The sequence below is a fragment of the Miscanthus floridulus genome, chromosome 12 (assembly GCF_019320115.1).
Source record: "Miscanthus floridulus cultivar M001 chromosome 12, ASM1932011v1, whole genome shotgun sequence".
NCBI classification, from domain to species: Eukaryota; Viridiplantae; Streptophyta; class Magnoliopsida; order Poales; family Poaceae; genus Miscanthus; species Miscanthus floridulus.
This window is the reverse complement of record NC_089591.1, coordinates 58,735,865-58,752,179: the sequence shown is the minus strand read 5'-3', so window position 1 is coordinate 58,752,179 and position 16,315 is coordinate 58,735,865. Positions and strand designations below refer to the sequence as shown.

General features: G+C 46.7%; 1 protein-coding gene and 1 pseudogene across 2 annotated transcripts; both read left to right on the top strand.

Moving 5' to 3' along the window:
- The first annotated feature begins 1,701 nt into the window (after nt 1-1,701).
- LOC136498554 (uncharacterized) lies at nt 1,702-4,174 on the top strand. Of its 2 annotated transcripts, none has more exons than XM_066494461.1 (5): nt 1,702-1,831; nt 2,145-2,182; nt 3,118-3,192; nt 3,783-3,887; nt 3,983-4,174. In XM_066494461.1, the coding sequence occupies exons 2-5, from the start codon at nt 2,168-2,170 to the stop codon at nt 4,097-4,099; spliced, it is 312 nt and encodes a 103-aa protein (XP_066350558.1). In that variant the 5' UTR covers nt 1,702-1,831; nt 2,145-2,167; the 3' UTR covers nt 4,100-4,174. The 2 variants fall into 2 exon arrangements, with proteins under 2 accessions (XP_066350558.1, XP_066350557.1); XM_066494460.1 differs by having other exon boundaries at nt 3,115-3,192.
- An 815-nt stretch (nt 4,175-4,989) lies between these two features.
- Nucleotides 4,990-7,301, top strand: LOC136496776 (uncharacterized; annotated as a pseudogene).
- Nucleotides 7,302-16,315: the final 9,014 nt, after the last annotated feature.

Below are 16,315 nucleotides of genomic sequence, written 5' to 3'. Positions count from 1 at the left end.
CACCATCACCTCGATCTATCGGCGCCAAGCCCACTAGCTTGCCCTTCACCATCGCGTAGCACACGGTTCATCGTAGCCAAGTCTTGCTTCGGTCTTAACTTGCTTGCTATGTTTGATTTGAGCAATTCCAACGTGCTAAAAATCAAATCCATATCAATATCCAACTTTTCTTGTGAACTAAACCAAGTTTCCTTCACATACACAAATACACAAATAGAGAAGTTAGTCCAAGTGTTGTCATTAATTACTAAAACCCAAACAAGGGCCTAAACCTTTCAAGCCCACACGCTTCCGTCGTCTCCAATCCTCGCTCCGTGGCGACAACAATACACACACCCCAAGTCATATAGAAGCGCCTCCACGAGCGTCCTCCTCATAAAAACGTCATCCCAGGAGCGAGTCCACCAACTCGCCGTCACTGGTAGGAACATGCTGTATCACTGCACAAAAAAGGTAAAGAAAACAGATCGATACCCACAGGTGTTGAAGAGCCAAACACAACTCAAAAGTTCATATTTTACATCACAAGCCATTACTGCTGCCTCCACCGCTCCATGAATTGACATGATGTATCACTACATAAAAAAAAAGTGAAGAAAACGTGTCAGTACCCACGGCTGTTGAAGAGCCGAACCGGGTGCATGTCGCGGCCAGAGTCGTTGGCCCAAACTGTCTTTATTTGTTTGCAGTCCTCTTGTTTTATAGATTGCTAGAAATTCTAATCAAATAGATTTCTCAAATCCTAAATTTGAATAGAAATTCTAATCTAAATAGAGATGTATATGTAGTATCTACCTTTCTTATGTAATATTAAACAAGGGTTCTTTGGTTTTAGTTTTTTTCTTTTTTTATTTCACCTGCGCTTTCGTGTTTCTACCCGGCCGTTCGGCTTTTTCCTAGGTAGATTATTTTTGTCCGATGTTTTTTTTAGATTTTTCTTCTTCCGTGGTTTCTTTTCAATGTCTTTTTTTTTTTCGCTTTCCTGCTTCTGTAGTTTTTGTCCGATGTTTTTTTCTTTTTTTTTTTCTTGGACTCCGATTTTTTTCTTTTTTCTCGGTAATATTTTGTTCTTTTTTGTCTGAAGTTTAGAGTCAGATTAGTCTCACCGGAAAAGAAGGAATATGAAAACAAATAGCAGCCTGATCGGGTGGAGCGGCTGGCTGGCTGGCCAGCCCTCCCACACCCGCACTGTTACATGAACAGTTTTTTTTTTAAGCCAGAAACAGTATTTCCTCTCACACAAACCAGCCAGCAGTACTTTCTCACGAATCAGCGACGAACAAGCCAACAGTTCCGAACAGGCTGTAGAATTGTAGATGCACTTCAATTTGAACTCGCTGATAGATCTAAAAAAAGTAGTAGAATGAGGTGATGGAGAAACATATGAGCATGACTTATGAGTCCAGGTCATATTCAATACGTTTTAAAATAGGACACAGTATCACGCTAAATAAAAGCTATTTTAACTCATATAAACATATGTTATATTATATATAAGTTGAACAAAAGAAACTCTTAATTATTCTGGGGATAGGGAGTAGGCGAGGTCACCGTATACATACCGCCGCTTTTTCGAACTTTGCTCGACGTTTGGCCTGCCGCCTGAACTCGTCTCGCCCACGGCCGATCTCCTCCATCGCCTCGCCTCGCCGCAACCCGAAGAGGAGACTGCGCTCGGTCGAGCACCACCTCGGGCCCAGCGTTCTCGCGACCAGTTCCGGCGCAGCGTCCGCCCTCTGCAGCCACTCGCCACTCACCCCCGCGACCGTCGCTGCTGTCCTACTTCGCCACTCGCCACCTTGGCCGGCGACAAGCACCACCAGGACACCAGGTATTCCCTCCCCTTGGCCCTCCCTTCTTGCTGTGCGAAGCCGTGCGCCCAAACCTTAACGTAATTCGTAGGCAAAACCGTGCGCTCAAACCCTAACATACTATTCGTAATCGAATCTGAATCTAATTACAGGTGTATGTATATGCCTACTAACTTCAATTGCTTTGCAAAAATTATTGGGTGTACATGTGTACACCCATGTCCTTTACTGGGTCCGCCCCTGGGTGCAAATCGTCTAGATCCTTTGCGTTTGTGTTTTTTTCGCGCGTGTCAGCTTGGCTAACTGGGCTGCTCTTTGTTTTCCCATTCGCAGCGCAGGAGGGCGGAGGCTAGGCAATGGCGGATGAGAATGTAAGTTCCTCCCTTGGACCTATTTAAAGATGCAGGTTCCTTGTTTCGATTTGCTGTTATACTTTTAGAAGCAAGAGATTACTCTGGGGAAACCCCATTATTTAGGTTAGAATTTCAGTTTAAGATACTGTGGAAAGCTTTTAGCTTTGATTTTTGGATCTTGTTTTCCTTACCCTAGAACTAGGCTAGCTAGCTAGTTGAGGTAGAACCTTTGAATTTTTACGTCCGGCCTGTTCGGCTGGTATTAAAGCCGGCTGAAGCTGTTTTGTTGCGAGAGAAAAATACTGTAGATTCTAGCTGATAAGCCAGCTGAAGCTGTTTTGTTTGAAGCAAGGTGTTATTTCTACGCACTTAGAATTATTTTATCTGCCACATATGTGTGTTATATTTTTCGCAAGAGAAGCATCACTATTTGTTTGAACTAACAAGTAAGGCAGAACTGGTCCCAGACTCACAGTAATTGATAAGCCAGGCTGAAAAGTACTGTTGGCTGATTTGTTGTGAGAGAAAAACACCGTTTGTTCGCTGAAAAAGTACGGCTCATAAGACAAGCGAACATGGCCATTAATGTTAGTAGCTAGTCAAGGACTTTAAGATTATTTGCTGCATCAGTCAGTTAAATAGTCCAGATGCTATTGTTGTGATTGCAGTTGCAAATATGTTCTGAACCCAGTAAATGATCCAAAACTTTTGGTTTTGGTTATGATCCACAATTCCAGATTGCTTTTTGACTAGCTTTTCAAGATCTGGGTGTATCTGATCAAAATTTCGAACGCTGTCTTCATGAGCGTAGATGTAATGATGAGAAGTTAGAGAATTCTACTTTTTAGTTTTTGGTAGAATCATTGGAATGCATAATTTGTGTCTGTTGCATTTCTCACCTTTGTCAATACATAGAGATGGCTAACACTCTCTTTTCTAACTATTTACAGCAGGCTGGAAAGAAAGAGGAGGAATTTAGCACAGGCCCTCTGTCAGTCCTAATGATGAGTGTTAAGAACAACACCCAGGTATGCAATTTATACTGTTTCCTACTTTGGGCTCCATACAAGTTTGAGGATACAGGTTTGAAACTTATGTGCACTGTGCTCCATACAATTTATACTGTTTCCTACTTTGGGCTTTAGTTAGAAACTTATGTGCACTGTGCTATTAGTTTTTGTTCTTTGGGCTCCATACAAGTTTGAGGATACAGGTTTGAGACACCTTAACAGAAGCTGAGTCACCCAGGTACTTAACAGAAGCTGAATCATGTATAGTGCTATTAGTGTCCATACACGTTTGAAGCTGAATGGGAATGACACTATACATGACTCAGCTTCTGTTATGCACTTGTTTCTGCCATTTTGCTCCCAATCAAAACCTTAATATCCATTGTTGCATTAAAAACACTATCTTCTGTGTCTTCATGAATGCTGCAGTTAATTCTACAGCTTATACATGCTGTGTTCAAAGTAGTAGTTGCTTTGCTGTACATCTCCTGATCTTATTCTCTGGAATAATTTGATATTTAAGCATGTTCTCACCATTTTATGTCCTACTGCTATATTTTGTCTGTAATTAGTCAATAAAGCGAAAACTGATTTCCTGATGTATTCAGGTGCTCATCAATTGCCGCAACAACAAGAAGCTACTTGGTCGGGTTCGTGCTTTTGATCGCCACTGTAACATGGTGCTCGAGAACGTGCGGGAGATGTGGACAGAGGTAATGAACTCAGCTATCAGACTGATTGTTTCTCATGATCCTAGAAGATTTTAATTTGTGAAAGTGCAATTGACCTGGGATTCGTTTCTTTCCAGGTCCCCAAGACTGGCAAGGGCAAAAAGAAGGCTCTGCCTGTGAACAAGGATAGATTCATCAGCAAGATGTTCCTCAGGGGAGACTCGGTCATCATCGTGCTGAGGAACCCGAACTGATCGCCCAACCAGTCAACTTGCAGCTATGCCTTTTCTCTGGGTTCACGGAAGCCATGTCTCTGTTGAAAAACTGCAGCTTATGTATGTTTTGGAGGATTAACTGGTTATCTTGAACTGACGTTCATGTGACTTTCATTAGTTTGTTAACCGGAGCATGTACACTATTTTTGATCCTTGAATGTTGAGCTTGCACTTCTGCTTATTGCGTTGCGGCGTTGCCCCCACTATGTTTAGTTATAATCCTTAATTGACGTGGAATATTTGCTGGTCCTGCTAATGGCTTGTATGGCCGTGGTCGACGGAAGTTCCAACTTACAGCAAGGGTGTCTCAGTCTTGCGCAGTTGCGCGGCCGTGCAGAGGTACAGGGCTGCAATACACGAGAGTGCTCCACGAAACGTTCTTCGCTACCTTCTCGCTAGTCGTTCTCCGGAGCCTCTGGCTCGGGGGCCTGTGGAAGCGGCTGGACTGCTGGAGGCACCGGCGGTGGCGGGTCCATGATCCCGGTGACGTTGGTGGTTGGGGAAATGGCCGGGGAGGCGCTTTGCTGACGCGAGATATAGAGCAAGAGATGGGGAGAGCAGTGGCATCGCGCGCGTAGGATAGGGCGCGACGAGGGATGGCCGCAGCGAGCGGGCCGCGCAACGCGGGGGTCGAATCCGCGCGGACCGGGCGTGCGACGGGTGGGATGGGCGATGGGAGGGAGCAAGTGTCGTGGGCGAGGCGCGCTTCGCAGGCGAGAGCGAGCGACGGCCCGCGTGGAAGCATCGTCGAAATTAACGTACAGGGTGTATGATAGAGTTTGAGCTGGTTGCATTACACCACAGACCACACTGAGCAAGCTCAACGAGTCTACTCAGTACTGTTCGATCCAGGCTGACCTGGTCTCCAACTCCACCTCCAGGACCTACCGGTTACAACAGATCCGACAATTCCTGCATCAGCGGGACCCATGGGTTTTGATCTGCAGCGTTCAATGACAAAAGTAACGGCTGAGATCAGCTATGACCCGCAAGAGAAGTCCGTCCGCCTTGCTCGTCCTCAATCCTCATAGTCATAGAGCATCAGACAGGGCGCCGCTCCTTTGCCTTTCGGATCTGGACGAGGCGAGCTGCGGCGCCGGGCGTCGCGGAGGAGGATGAACTGGATCGGGCGCAAGATCCACCTCTACAATGTCACCATCGGCCTCTACATGCTCGATTGGTGGGAGCGCTACCTCTTCAGTATCCTTCCCTCGATTGCTTCTCTTGCGGTCGTGTTCCCCCTCGCCTCCTGAAATCAGTTGATTCTTTTAGCGCCCGGCTCAGTCTAGTTGTCTTCTCCTGGTTTTGCTTTGCTAGATCTGAGAAAGCTGTGAGGATATATCCTGGGATGTATCGAATTTAGATATCTGTCACTGTCAGTGCCCATTCTGTTTACAGCCTTTAACTGTGGAAATTTCTCATCTTTAGATTATTGTTGCCAAACAGAATATTGGAGCCTCCTTTGAGGAATTTTGTACTAGTAATAAGATTATACTCCGTAGTTTCATAGCACCAAAACATCCAGATATTGTGAATTTTCTAGCAATTTTTATATTAGCTTGGAAGCTCAGGAAATTTAAATTACCATGCAGTCTTCAGATCTTGCGTTTGTCTGCCAATCATTAGCAGAGCTCCAACCTAGTCGTAGCCTATGCACTCTACTTCATTGTTCTGGAGTAATACAAACTTAAAGTGATTTGTAGCTCTATTTTAGTTAAGTCTTTTGGGAAATGAAGAGAAAACATAAGAATGTAAAAATATCATTGCACCATACTGCAAGGTTAGGGACCTGAACCTTGTTTAAGACAAAGTATTCCTCGTGTCCCTGAGTCTGTCACGCTAACCCTCTCTTTGTCATGGTGCTCAACTGTGGTTATCCTGCAGTTAAGGGTGCTATGCTGCATGTTCTTCCTGGTCACTTTGAACTTGCAATGCCTAGTTCTACAAATGCTAGTGTTCAGGTCCCATCATTTGCAACTTTACTTCCACAGTACACAGTGCCCCCATTTCCTTGATCCTGAAACTGTGCAAGAAATTTTACAGCCTTTTATTTAGTATAAGTTAATTAATTTCCATGTCTTTTTTATATCTATCAATGGTAAAAAGGTTTTGTTAATACATGCACAAATTCTGTTGATGATCTCTAGTAGGTTCATGGAAGTTTGGGTGCTCTTATGACTAGACTGAAGAATATCAGAAGCTCTAAAGTTTTTCAATAAATGTATCCCTTGACTATGTTAGATATTTTGATGGTTTGCCTCTTTTGGTACATTCTTCGCTATCTCCTTGGGTTCTTCCAAAGGTAAAATCTTCTTACCTTGAGACTGAACACTATCTGATAGTATCAAAACTGTTTCCAGCTGTCATATCCTCCCCTGAATCAGTATTAGTAATAAACTCAATTACCCAAATGGCTACACGAGCAGAATATTCCTTTAAGCTGCATCTTCTGTTAAGGTGCAAGTTCATGAATGTAGTGGAGTAGATACAGTAAAATCCAAACACAAACTTCCATTAAGCAATTTGTGTAAAGAAACAATATTCATCTTGGAAATTTTACGATCACTTGACACTTGTATTAGGGATCTGCAAATACTTCATAATTTCATCACTGAATTTTTTTGTGTTATATGTCTCATAGTTGATAGTTGTTAAGATTTTTGTTAAAGATAGAATCTCCATTGGAATGCCAATGTAATACACTAATACCTGCCTGGTTGTTTTTCTATGCCTTGCAGTAATCTGAAGACTCTTTTTCAAGAGGGGAACTATCTTGGGCAAGGCAGTACATAACCATTGTCAAACAAGATCTGCTTATGATCGTATGCCCATGTAATTTCATCTGTTTAATTAACTGAGCAACAGAAAGAACTAATTTGAACAAGTGTTACCGTGTAGCCATTGTCTGTATCTTCCCTGGAAGCTAATAGTCTCTAGTGTTTCTTTTAACGGAGGAGGAAAAAACTTTATGTTGTGCAAGATTTGACTTTTTGTTAGTTGTTGCCTTGCTGGCCTGCCGAGTTTACTGGAGAAACCACAACTCTGTTATTCTGTTGTGTTCTGCATTAGCACCACATCCACTCTGTCCTGTATTGGTACGACATGTATCATCTGTTCAATTCATCACCGAAGTACAAAATCAGTAACCTGTGATATCCGATATCTCTTGTATTTGTCTCAAGTTTTTTAACCCATCAAATTTGTAAGAAATTTGCTTTGAATTGGAATGGAGTTGTAAGAAATGGTCCTATCCTCCAAAGGCATAACAGGAAACGGTGAAATCCGGTACTGGTTAGTGGTTTGACGCCAGGTTGTTGCAAGGTCCGTGTCCTCCCTGGAAGCAGCGATCCTTTCCTGGCCTCTCCTAGCATCTTCCAGACAACACAAGGCAGACCTCGCTCTCTGACGTCGGAACGTTTAACAACTCTTATCGCGGCGTTATCGCCTGGTGCCGAAGCCGAAGCAATCCGCGGAGCTGGTCGTCGCGATCGTCACTCTGGATTGGTTGGCCCCGCTTGTATGTCTCCTCGTTCGTGTCGGTGCTTATCGTTTCTTATAGCATAGCACGCCGCACGCGGAGCGTTAGCTGTTGACATCAGCCTTACAAAGAAGAGCTTAGGAAGCCAGGAAGAAGGGGCTGGAGCAGGTTCAGCCATGCTTGAGGTTGTGATATCCATCCCAGCGATCCTCCTGCTGATCGTCCTGGCGCTCGGGTGCTACCTGCTCGGCCGGAAACGAGGCCGTGCCGAGGCGGCGCAACAGTTCGCGCCGCCGGCGCCGCCGCCAGGGCTCTCGCCCAAGTAGCAGAGCGGGTGGTCTTCGTTGTACATGTTCGTTCTCCACTTGATACCTACAATACTCTGTTAATTCATTGTGTGTGCATTTTTTCCTCCTTGTTTGTAGTACTCTACTGTTCTTGTTTGTTGCATGATGTTCGTGCCAATATACTCGGTTTGCTGTCCGATTGCTTAGTCACAGATTTTCTTTGGATTTGGACCATGTTCATGGATAAAATTGTATCTGTGGCACTAATAAGTTTAATTTTCATCCAATTTTGGCCGCGTTCATGGATGAAAACTGTATTTAGACCTCGTTTGGATGCAAAGTATTTTTGAAGTATTGAAAAAATACTAGGGTTTTACAAAATACTTTGGTTTTTAAAAGCTACTGGGGGTTTAGATGCAATAAATATTGTAGTCTCTAAAACCATGGTTTTGTCAAAATTGTAATCTTTTTGGAGTTTTAGAAACTCTACTTATGACCGCTTTTCTTTTTAAAACACGGTTTTGTGTCTCTTTGGCTTATAAAATCATAATTTTATGATACTACAGTTTTTGAAAACTGCATCATACAAACAGCCTTGTGTACTGTCCTGTCCCCCTTTAAGGAAAAAAAAAGACACCAATCAGCGGTTGCTCTACGCTTAAGCTTTGGGCTTATTAAGGTTTGCATACCTCTTGGCGCTTGTTATTCGGTGCTTGCACACATCGTTATTGTATCCAGAGAGACTTGTAATGTTGTGATATCACACGAACCATATTTGTGGTGTGACCACCAATGGTGTACCAGAGAGAACAAAGCTCGTAGCTGAAAGCTCAATAGTGGCTAGAAATGCTCTTGCTGAGCACCGGATCCTAACTCAGAAGCGTTAGACTAGCTGAACTCCAGGTCCGCGGCTAACCCTGGGCTTGGGCGAGTTTGGGTCACGTCGGAGTCAGACCCTATCGATTGGTCAGACGGTGGTGATCGGGGTAATGTTGGCTCACTGTTCATCCACCTGGCCTCACCTGTCAGCGCGTGAGACTTCAAAGGGGGTCGTCGGACCCTAACCTTTGGTCCGACGATGAGCGTTGGCCTAGTCCGATGGGGCTTTTCACGTTTCTGGACCTCTCTGCTGGGTGTCGGACGCTGGAAGCAATTGGGCGGCAACGATGACTTTCAAACGGTCTGAGTACACGTGGCAAGCTTCGCAGGGCGTCGAACCGTTAGCTGTCAGTCCGACGGTGGTCGTCGGACGGTTCGATAGTCCTGTTTTCTATGTACCGAGGTACAACAGCTAGTTTTCTCCAAGGAGATTATAAATAGATGTTGGTCGGCCCATGGCCGACTCTCTTGGCACTCTAACTTGTTAAACACCCTTATAAGCCTAAGCAAACACCTCTCACTCATCTCTTTGTCCATTGCTTGATCCAAAGTGGCATGTAGCCTAGTGGTTACAAGGATCTTAGTAGCATCTCAGGTCCTGGGTTCCACTCGCCGTAGGAGCGAATATTCCAAGATTTAATGGCCTTTTGCTTTAAGTGATAGGTAACGTTTCCGTCGATAGCGAGGCGTCTGTGGTGACTTAAGATCAATCTTGAGAATTTGCTGCCTAGTCTTCGAAGATGCTCATAAGGGTAGGTTTGTGTGTGTGTGTTCAAAGAGATGAGTGTACGTGCGCTGTGATTGTCTGAGTTGTAGTATATAATCATAAAAAAGGGAAGACAACTGGAAGTAGTCGGAAAGAGGCCACACGAAAACCCATTTGTATGTGGGCAAGGTCTATGGGCAATCCACGGTGTTTAACTAGGAGTTTGGCCCTTGCGAGGGGATACAACATTGGCTAGGGGAAAGCTTCGGTTTCTTATATCTCGAGAAATCATTATCGTCGGTTGGTTCAACTCTAGACCTTGGCTTAACCGCCATTGAGTTAGAGACGTTTTTAAATGGGTAAGATGGATACCGCTAGACCTGTATACATTGATGATACTCAGCCTATTCGTTTGGCTGTGGCTTGTCGTAAACGATCGTAAATTTCCAGCCGGAACAATATTTTTCTCTCACACAAACCAGCCAACAGTACTTCTTCACGAACCAACAAGGATACGAACCAGTCAACCGAACAGGCTCACTAACTTCTCTTATTGGTGTGCTAAAATGGCACACTATCGAGTAGTGGTTGATCTGGTTGTTTTTAGAGTCACCAGGAATATGACGAAGAGAGGATTTCTTCATTGCAATAAAAAACTATAGCACTTCCTTCGTTACCATCAAAATTTCCAAAATTCCTTCACTGCCATCAAATAATGCGTGTTTCCCTGATTGCCACTTCCGTTAAAACCTATTAAGTTATAATCATTGACAGCTGGGCCCCACCATTCAGCTCAGTTATGGTCGTCCGGGCCGCCTACACTACCGGAAACGTTAAATTTACCAAGTGTTTTTATGTTTACCGAGTGTATTATCTCGGGCACTCGACAAACAAGTTTTTTTACCGAGTGCTGCGCTAAAAACACTCGGCAAAAAAAAACTCGGTAAATAGGAGGTTTGCCGAGTGTAAAAAAATACTCGGCAAACTCCCTGTTTACCGAGTGTTTTTTTACACTCGGCAAATAAATAAAATCTTTTTCCAGGAAAGAAGGAGAAGAGAAAAAAATAAAAAAAACTTTATCGAGTGCCCAAATCTAGAACACTCGGCAAAGAAAAAAAATCTTTTTTCTAGGAAAGAAAGAGAAAAAAAAAATGAAAAAAAAACTTTACCGATTGTCTAGATCTATGACACTCGGCAAAGGAAAAAAAATCTTTTTTCTGGGAAAGAAACAGAAGAAAAAAAAATATAAAAACTTTGCCGAGTGTCCAGATCTAGGACACTCGGCAAAGGAAAAAATCGTTTTTCTATGAAAAGAAAAAAAAAACTTTGCCGAGTGTCCAGATCCAGGACACTCAACAAAGTAAAAAAATTGCTTAATTACGCCGTCGTCCCTCCCCTCCCTCCCCTCAACTCCCCTCCCTCCTCCCAGAACCGCTCGCCCGTGCCGCTCCCCTCCCTTTCCCAGATCCGCTCGCCCACGGCGCTCCCCTCCCTCCCCTCCTCCGGCGCGCCCCTCCCCTCCCTCTCCGATGGCTTTTTCTGACGATGCTTCGTCCCCTGCTCCATGGCCGGTCGCCGGCGCAAGCTCCTCTCTAGTGAGCGCGCAAGCCATCGTCGTCGGCGCGAGCTCCTTCCCCGGTGGGCGCGCATGCCATCCTCGGCGGCGCGCAGAGCCTCTGCCTCATCCCCGGCAGCCGGTGATTCAAGAGGAAGAAGAAGAGCTATGTGGTGTGGGATCCGGTGGCGTCCCCGACGCGGCCCCTTCACACAGAGGCGAGCGGCGCCCTGCCTTGGCACGGGCGCTTCCCCTGCGGCAGCGAGCTCCGGCCGCCCTGGCCTGTTGCGTGCTTTGGAGCCGCTCGACGCAACGACGGCTGGCCAGCGACGATGGGGTTGCGGCGGCCGACGTGGGTCCAAGGCGTGGATCCGGCAACGCTGCAGGGCGTGGTGGTGGTGGCGGCGGCGACGGGACTTGTTTTTTTTCCGAAAAATGTTTGCCGAGTGTTTTTTTTTTGACTCGGCATAGTCTTTGCCGAGTGCTCGACGTTTGACACTCAGCAAACAACTCTTTGCCGATAAAAATTTGCTGAGCGTTGAGCGCACTTTGCCGAGTGGCAAAGCTCGTGTATCCCGTAGTGCTACTCGGCACCGGGGACGCACGCGGCGGTTCCTGAACGAGGGCGCGGTGGCGCGCCTGGAGGACGCGGTGGGCGTGGGCGCGGTGGTGCGCGAGGTGGACAGCCCCGCCCCCGTGACACCTAGTGCAGCCTCGCGCCCAGCCCCGTGCGATGAAGGGAGGGAGAAGAAGAAGAAACGGAGCTCGTGACACCAGCTCGCCCCCACACCGTCGTGGCTGGGCTGGAGCTCGCCCCCGCGCCGCACGTGGCCGGGCTGGAGCTCGCCCGCGCCGCCGTGGCTGGGGCTCCAGCTAGTCCCTGCGCCGCGCGTGGCCGTGCTGCAGCTCGCCCGCGCCGCCATGGCCGGGGCTCGAGCTCGCCCAGCGCCGGTGATGGAGACGCCACCCCGCTCTCCTGCAGTCCTGCCTCCTCGTCGCGCTGGCCCGCGTCACGTCACAGGGTCGGGGTCGCGCGGGCACGGACTTTGCGGCGACTGGGTGCGGCATCCCCGGACGAGGCGCGCGAAGACGCGGGCGGCGAGCGGGCGAAGCCGAGGACGCGTAGGCCGGAGCGCCGGGCATGCAGCTGCGCCGCGGACATGGGGCGCCGGGAGGGGCCGAGCGCGGGGCTGGGGACGGGTGCGGCGAGCAGGAGGCAACTGGGCGCGCGAACCGGAGGCGGCCGAGCGGCTCGGCGCGATCAGGAGCTCACGCGCGGACGAGGGGGAACGACGGCTTGCTAACGGCAGGTGACAGGGTGACAGAAATGGCAACCAGGGAAACGTAGGACGAGGGGGACGATGGCTTGCTAACGGCAGGTGACAGAAATGGCAACCAGGAAACGTAAAAATTATTTGATGGCGAGAAAATTTTGGAAATTTTGATGGCAATGAAGGAAGTGCTATAATTTTTTATGGCAATCAAGGAATTCTCTCTATGATGAAACCTCTAAAGAATCCCAATAAGCCCATCTCTAATCTAATGATTAAAAGAAGCTCATCTCAACACTAGAGCTAGAAGTTGCCTCCTCGAGTCATTTAGGCCCTGTTTGGTTGGGCTTTTGGCTTTGGCTTTTGGTCCTAAAAGCCAAAAGCTCAACCAAAGGGGCTGCTTTTGGAGGGTGTTTTTTCAGAAGCAGCTGCTTTTCCGTAGTTCATTTTTGAAATCTGGTTTGACCCTGCTTTTGGCTTTTGGCTTTCTGCTTTTTGAAATTGGTGGAATAAAAAGCTCTTCCATAGTTGTTTCAAGAGAGATAAAGATAAAAGGTATATTTTATACTTGTTTAACCAAACAGCTTTCAGTTTTTCTACAGCTCACAGCCCACAGCAGCTTTTCCACAGCTCACAGCCTACAGCAGCTTTTTCCCACAGCCACAGCTCAACCAAACAGGGCCTTAGCGTTGAGGTGTTCAATCAAGTTTTTACCCTTACCAAAGCTAATGAAATATGATTAAACTGCAAGAGCTTCATGACATATCAAACCTATTCCCTCGTCGGTGATTTTTCTTTTGGGGAGATATTCCCTCGTCAGTGATAAGCGAGATGGTTCGTCATGGGTTATGTTCATATTCAGATCAGCACTTCAATTCGTCATGGTTCGTCATGGAGACCTTCAATTCGGTGGATATTGTACATGAGGCCATGAGGGACGTCGCTCAAACATTAACACCCATATCGTGGCGAGGAGTTGTGTGACTCAGTCAACAGAGAGGCATCTATGGTTTCTTGATGCGTCGCCTAGCGTTTGTATCTCCTTTCCTATGAACAATGAATAAATTGGGAGGGATAGTGCTAAAAAAAAACTAGCTTCTATTCTTTCCAGTTCCAGCTGGCCCACTGCTTACAGAAGAAGAAGCCATCACGTCCTTCACACAATAATTAACGGCGACATGCCAATATACAGTTGGTGGTGGCACTAATCCCAAATTGGCAAACCCATAGTGTAAAACCACTGTATTACGTACCTCCAGGCTCCAGTCCAGTGGAGGTAGGTAGCAGCAGTAGCACTCCGGCCGGCCAACCAACGTTTCGATTTACGAACGTTGCGCCGGCACCGGCATGCAGGCCGAAAAACCTGACTGACTGACCGGGGGCTGGCACCAGCGCACGCACCAACCGATCAAAGCCAACCAATGTGGACCGTTGCGCGATCTAGCGAGAGCGGGGTCGCGACCAACCTACAAGTGCAGGGGCCAGGGGCCGCTGCACGTACCGGTACCGGCGGCGGCATCGCGGGAGCGAGGGGCGTCCGCGAACGCCAGCCGCGCGCCCTCGACGACTCCATCCCGCATCCGACCGCATGTGTGTTTGGTGGGACTTGTGGATGCCAGGCGTGCCAAGAGCCAGCCAGATCAACCATTCAACCAAACCTACGCCGCCCGCCGCGCTACCTACCACACCCCTGCTGCGGCCTGCGGGCGCGCATGCAGTGGCTAGGGGGGACGTCACGATCGACGTCGCCGGCTGCGTGCCCCGGCTCGACAGCCTAGACGCCACAGCTTGCCCTGCTGGAGCTGCAATAACGGGATGGGAGCTGCACTACTACCACAACCGCACGAGACTGCAGTAACGGGATGGGAGCCTGAACCCTGCTGGAGCTGGATGCATCGAGCATCGCCGTCGATCGATGGAGACATGAAACACGCGTGTGTGGCTACTGGGTAGCTAGCTAGGACTTGCAATAAGTAACTCGTGACTCGTGAGATTATGACCGGCGCGATCGATTGATCTTGACACACGTGAACTATGCACGAGTAGAATGCGTGTCTGCTATTTGCTTTTTTTACATGGTGCATGCATGCTTCGATCGTCTGGATGGGTCTCTCTGAGCGTGTACACATGACAGCGTTCGTGTGATCCAATGCTCGCTATTGGTTGCATCCTCCGCGGAGACCAGGTCCCACACGCGTCCTCTCTCGCATGCCAGTAGCAGGCGGTAGTCAGCACGCCGCTGATCGCGCTGAACCCATGCCACTGCTGATGTGAACACGCTTGTCTCACGGACCCACTGCACCTGCAGGAAATGACCACTACTGCGCAGCTTGTGTTTCTTGGGGAGACCGAGACCTGTGCCTACGAACTACGCCGGTTGGTAAAAAACAAGCTGAAATACGTCAGCTCGTTGAAAAAACAAGCTGAAATACTGTTTCGACGGATTTATTGTGAGAGAAAAACACTATTCCGACTGAAAAGATTAACCGAAAAGTACGAATTACAAGACAAGCGAACAGGGACATAGTCCATAATGCTCAAATTGCATATGTATATATGGAGCGTTGGAGCTAGCTAGTTTAGTTATTCATAGCAAGCAACTATATATAAGCGAAACACAATTTTAATCTGTCTCCGAGTGTTTGGCCACCGCACGTATAAACAATATTCCAAGATCAACTGTTTGACCACACGTGTGGTGACGAGCGGGGAAGGAACGACGATGTTGACTGAACAATGGTGATTTTCAAGTTTTTCAAAACGGGTGGTTGGCGATCACTGTTCAGGTCAAAAATCAAGACAAAATAAACACGAACTGAATCGAGATTGTGCACATGCATGACCGTCATACTCCTAGCAGCCAGGAGAATCTTGCGGAAAATTGTGCCCAACTACCAAAGACAACAGGATAAAAGAATGCAGTAATCTTCCACTATATATGTGTATGACAATCAAAGACTTAGCATTTCCACCAAATTACTGTCGGGCCCTATTTGGACCATTGGAAATAAATTCATTCTAATAATTATTATTTAGGCATAGATTAATTAAGCTAATATGGTTGTATGTGGAATATATTTGTATACTATTATTAGCCATACAAGGGATATACTTATATATTGCATTTCTACCGTAGGGAAGCGAGTTAAAGAGCGAGCTATAAGTTACAAAGTAGAAACATATAGCATGGTGATATATAGAATCAATTGTCATCTCTCACTCTATGAATTTGAGATAGGCTTATATATGAACTTAGAAAAGTTGTCGAATGTCAAATTCCAAGCTAAATAGTCTAATCCATTAAGTAGATTCCAATTCCCCCAAAATAAAAAGATCCAAACGGCACCTAGCATATATATAAATTCCACTGAAATTGACATTCAATTATGATCGACTCTCCATGGTAATTCCTTGCTATACTCCTTGATACAATGGTTGAGATCGTGAAGCATGTCATAGTTCAGTTAGCTAATAATAGTGCATCGTCATTCCGTACTCCTGCACATGCTAGAATTGTTATGGGACATTAAAGGAGTACATGCTAGAATTGTTACGGGACATTAAAATTAGAAGCACTGTATAATTTTTTTAGATAATACTGTAGAAGAACATCCGGCTTCATCCTCACAAGTGAGGAATAAAGATCTAAATTATTACGGGACACAAATGCTTAAAAGAAAAACAATCTCACACACTAAATAATAAACTTACTTTGTGTAATCCTAAAGACATAAGGCTACCCTTGGCAAGCGAAGAAGGCCATTGCTACCGACTCCAATGTACGCCAAGCATAGTGTTACGATCTAGGATAGCTGAAGAGGAATTGAGACTGGGAATAGCATGAATCGAGGAAGAACAGAGGGAACACGGCTGGATTCCATGGGTTGGGGACTCGGTAACTGCCGTCACGAGTTTGTTACAGAGAATGAGTTCTGTTCTTCGTTAACCTTCTTCCCTCCTCGACACCGGTTTATATAACACCGGTGCTTACAGACTCTGGGCCTGGCCCAACACACACA

Excerpts from the sequence above, each read along its gene's own strand:
- LOC136498554 (XM_066494460.1), top strand. Across the intron at positions 3,193-3,782 it reads GTGTTAAGAACAACACCCAG|GTGCTCATCAATTGCCGCAA; the intron begins GTATGCAATTTA and ends TGATGTATTCAG. Across the intron at positions 3,888-3,982 it reads TGCGGGAGATGTGGACAGAG|GTCCCCAAGACTGGCAAGGG; the intron begins GTAATGAACTCA and ends GTTTCTTTCCAG.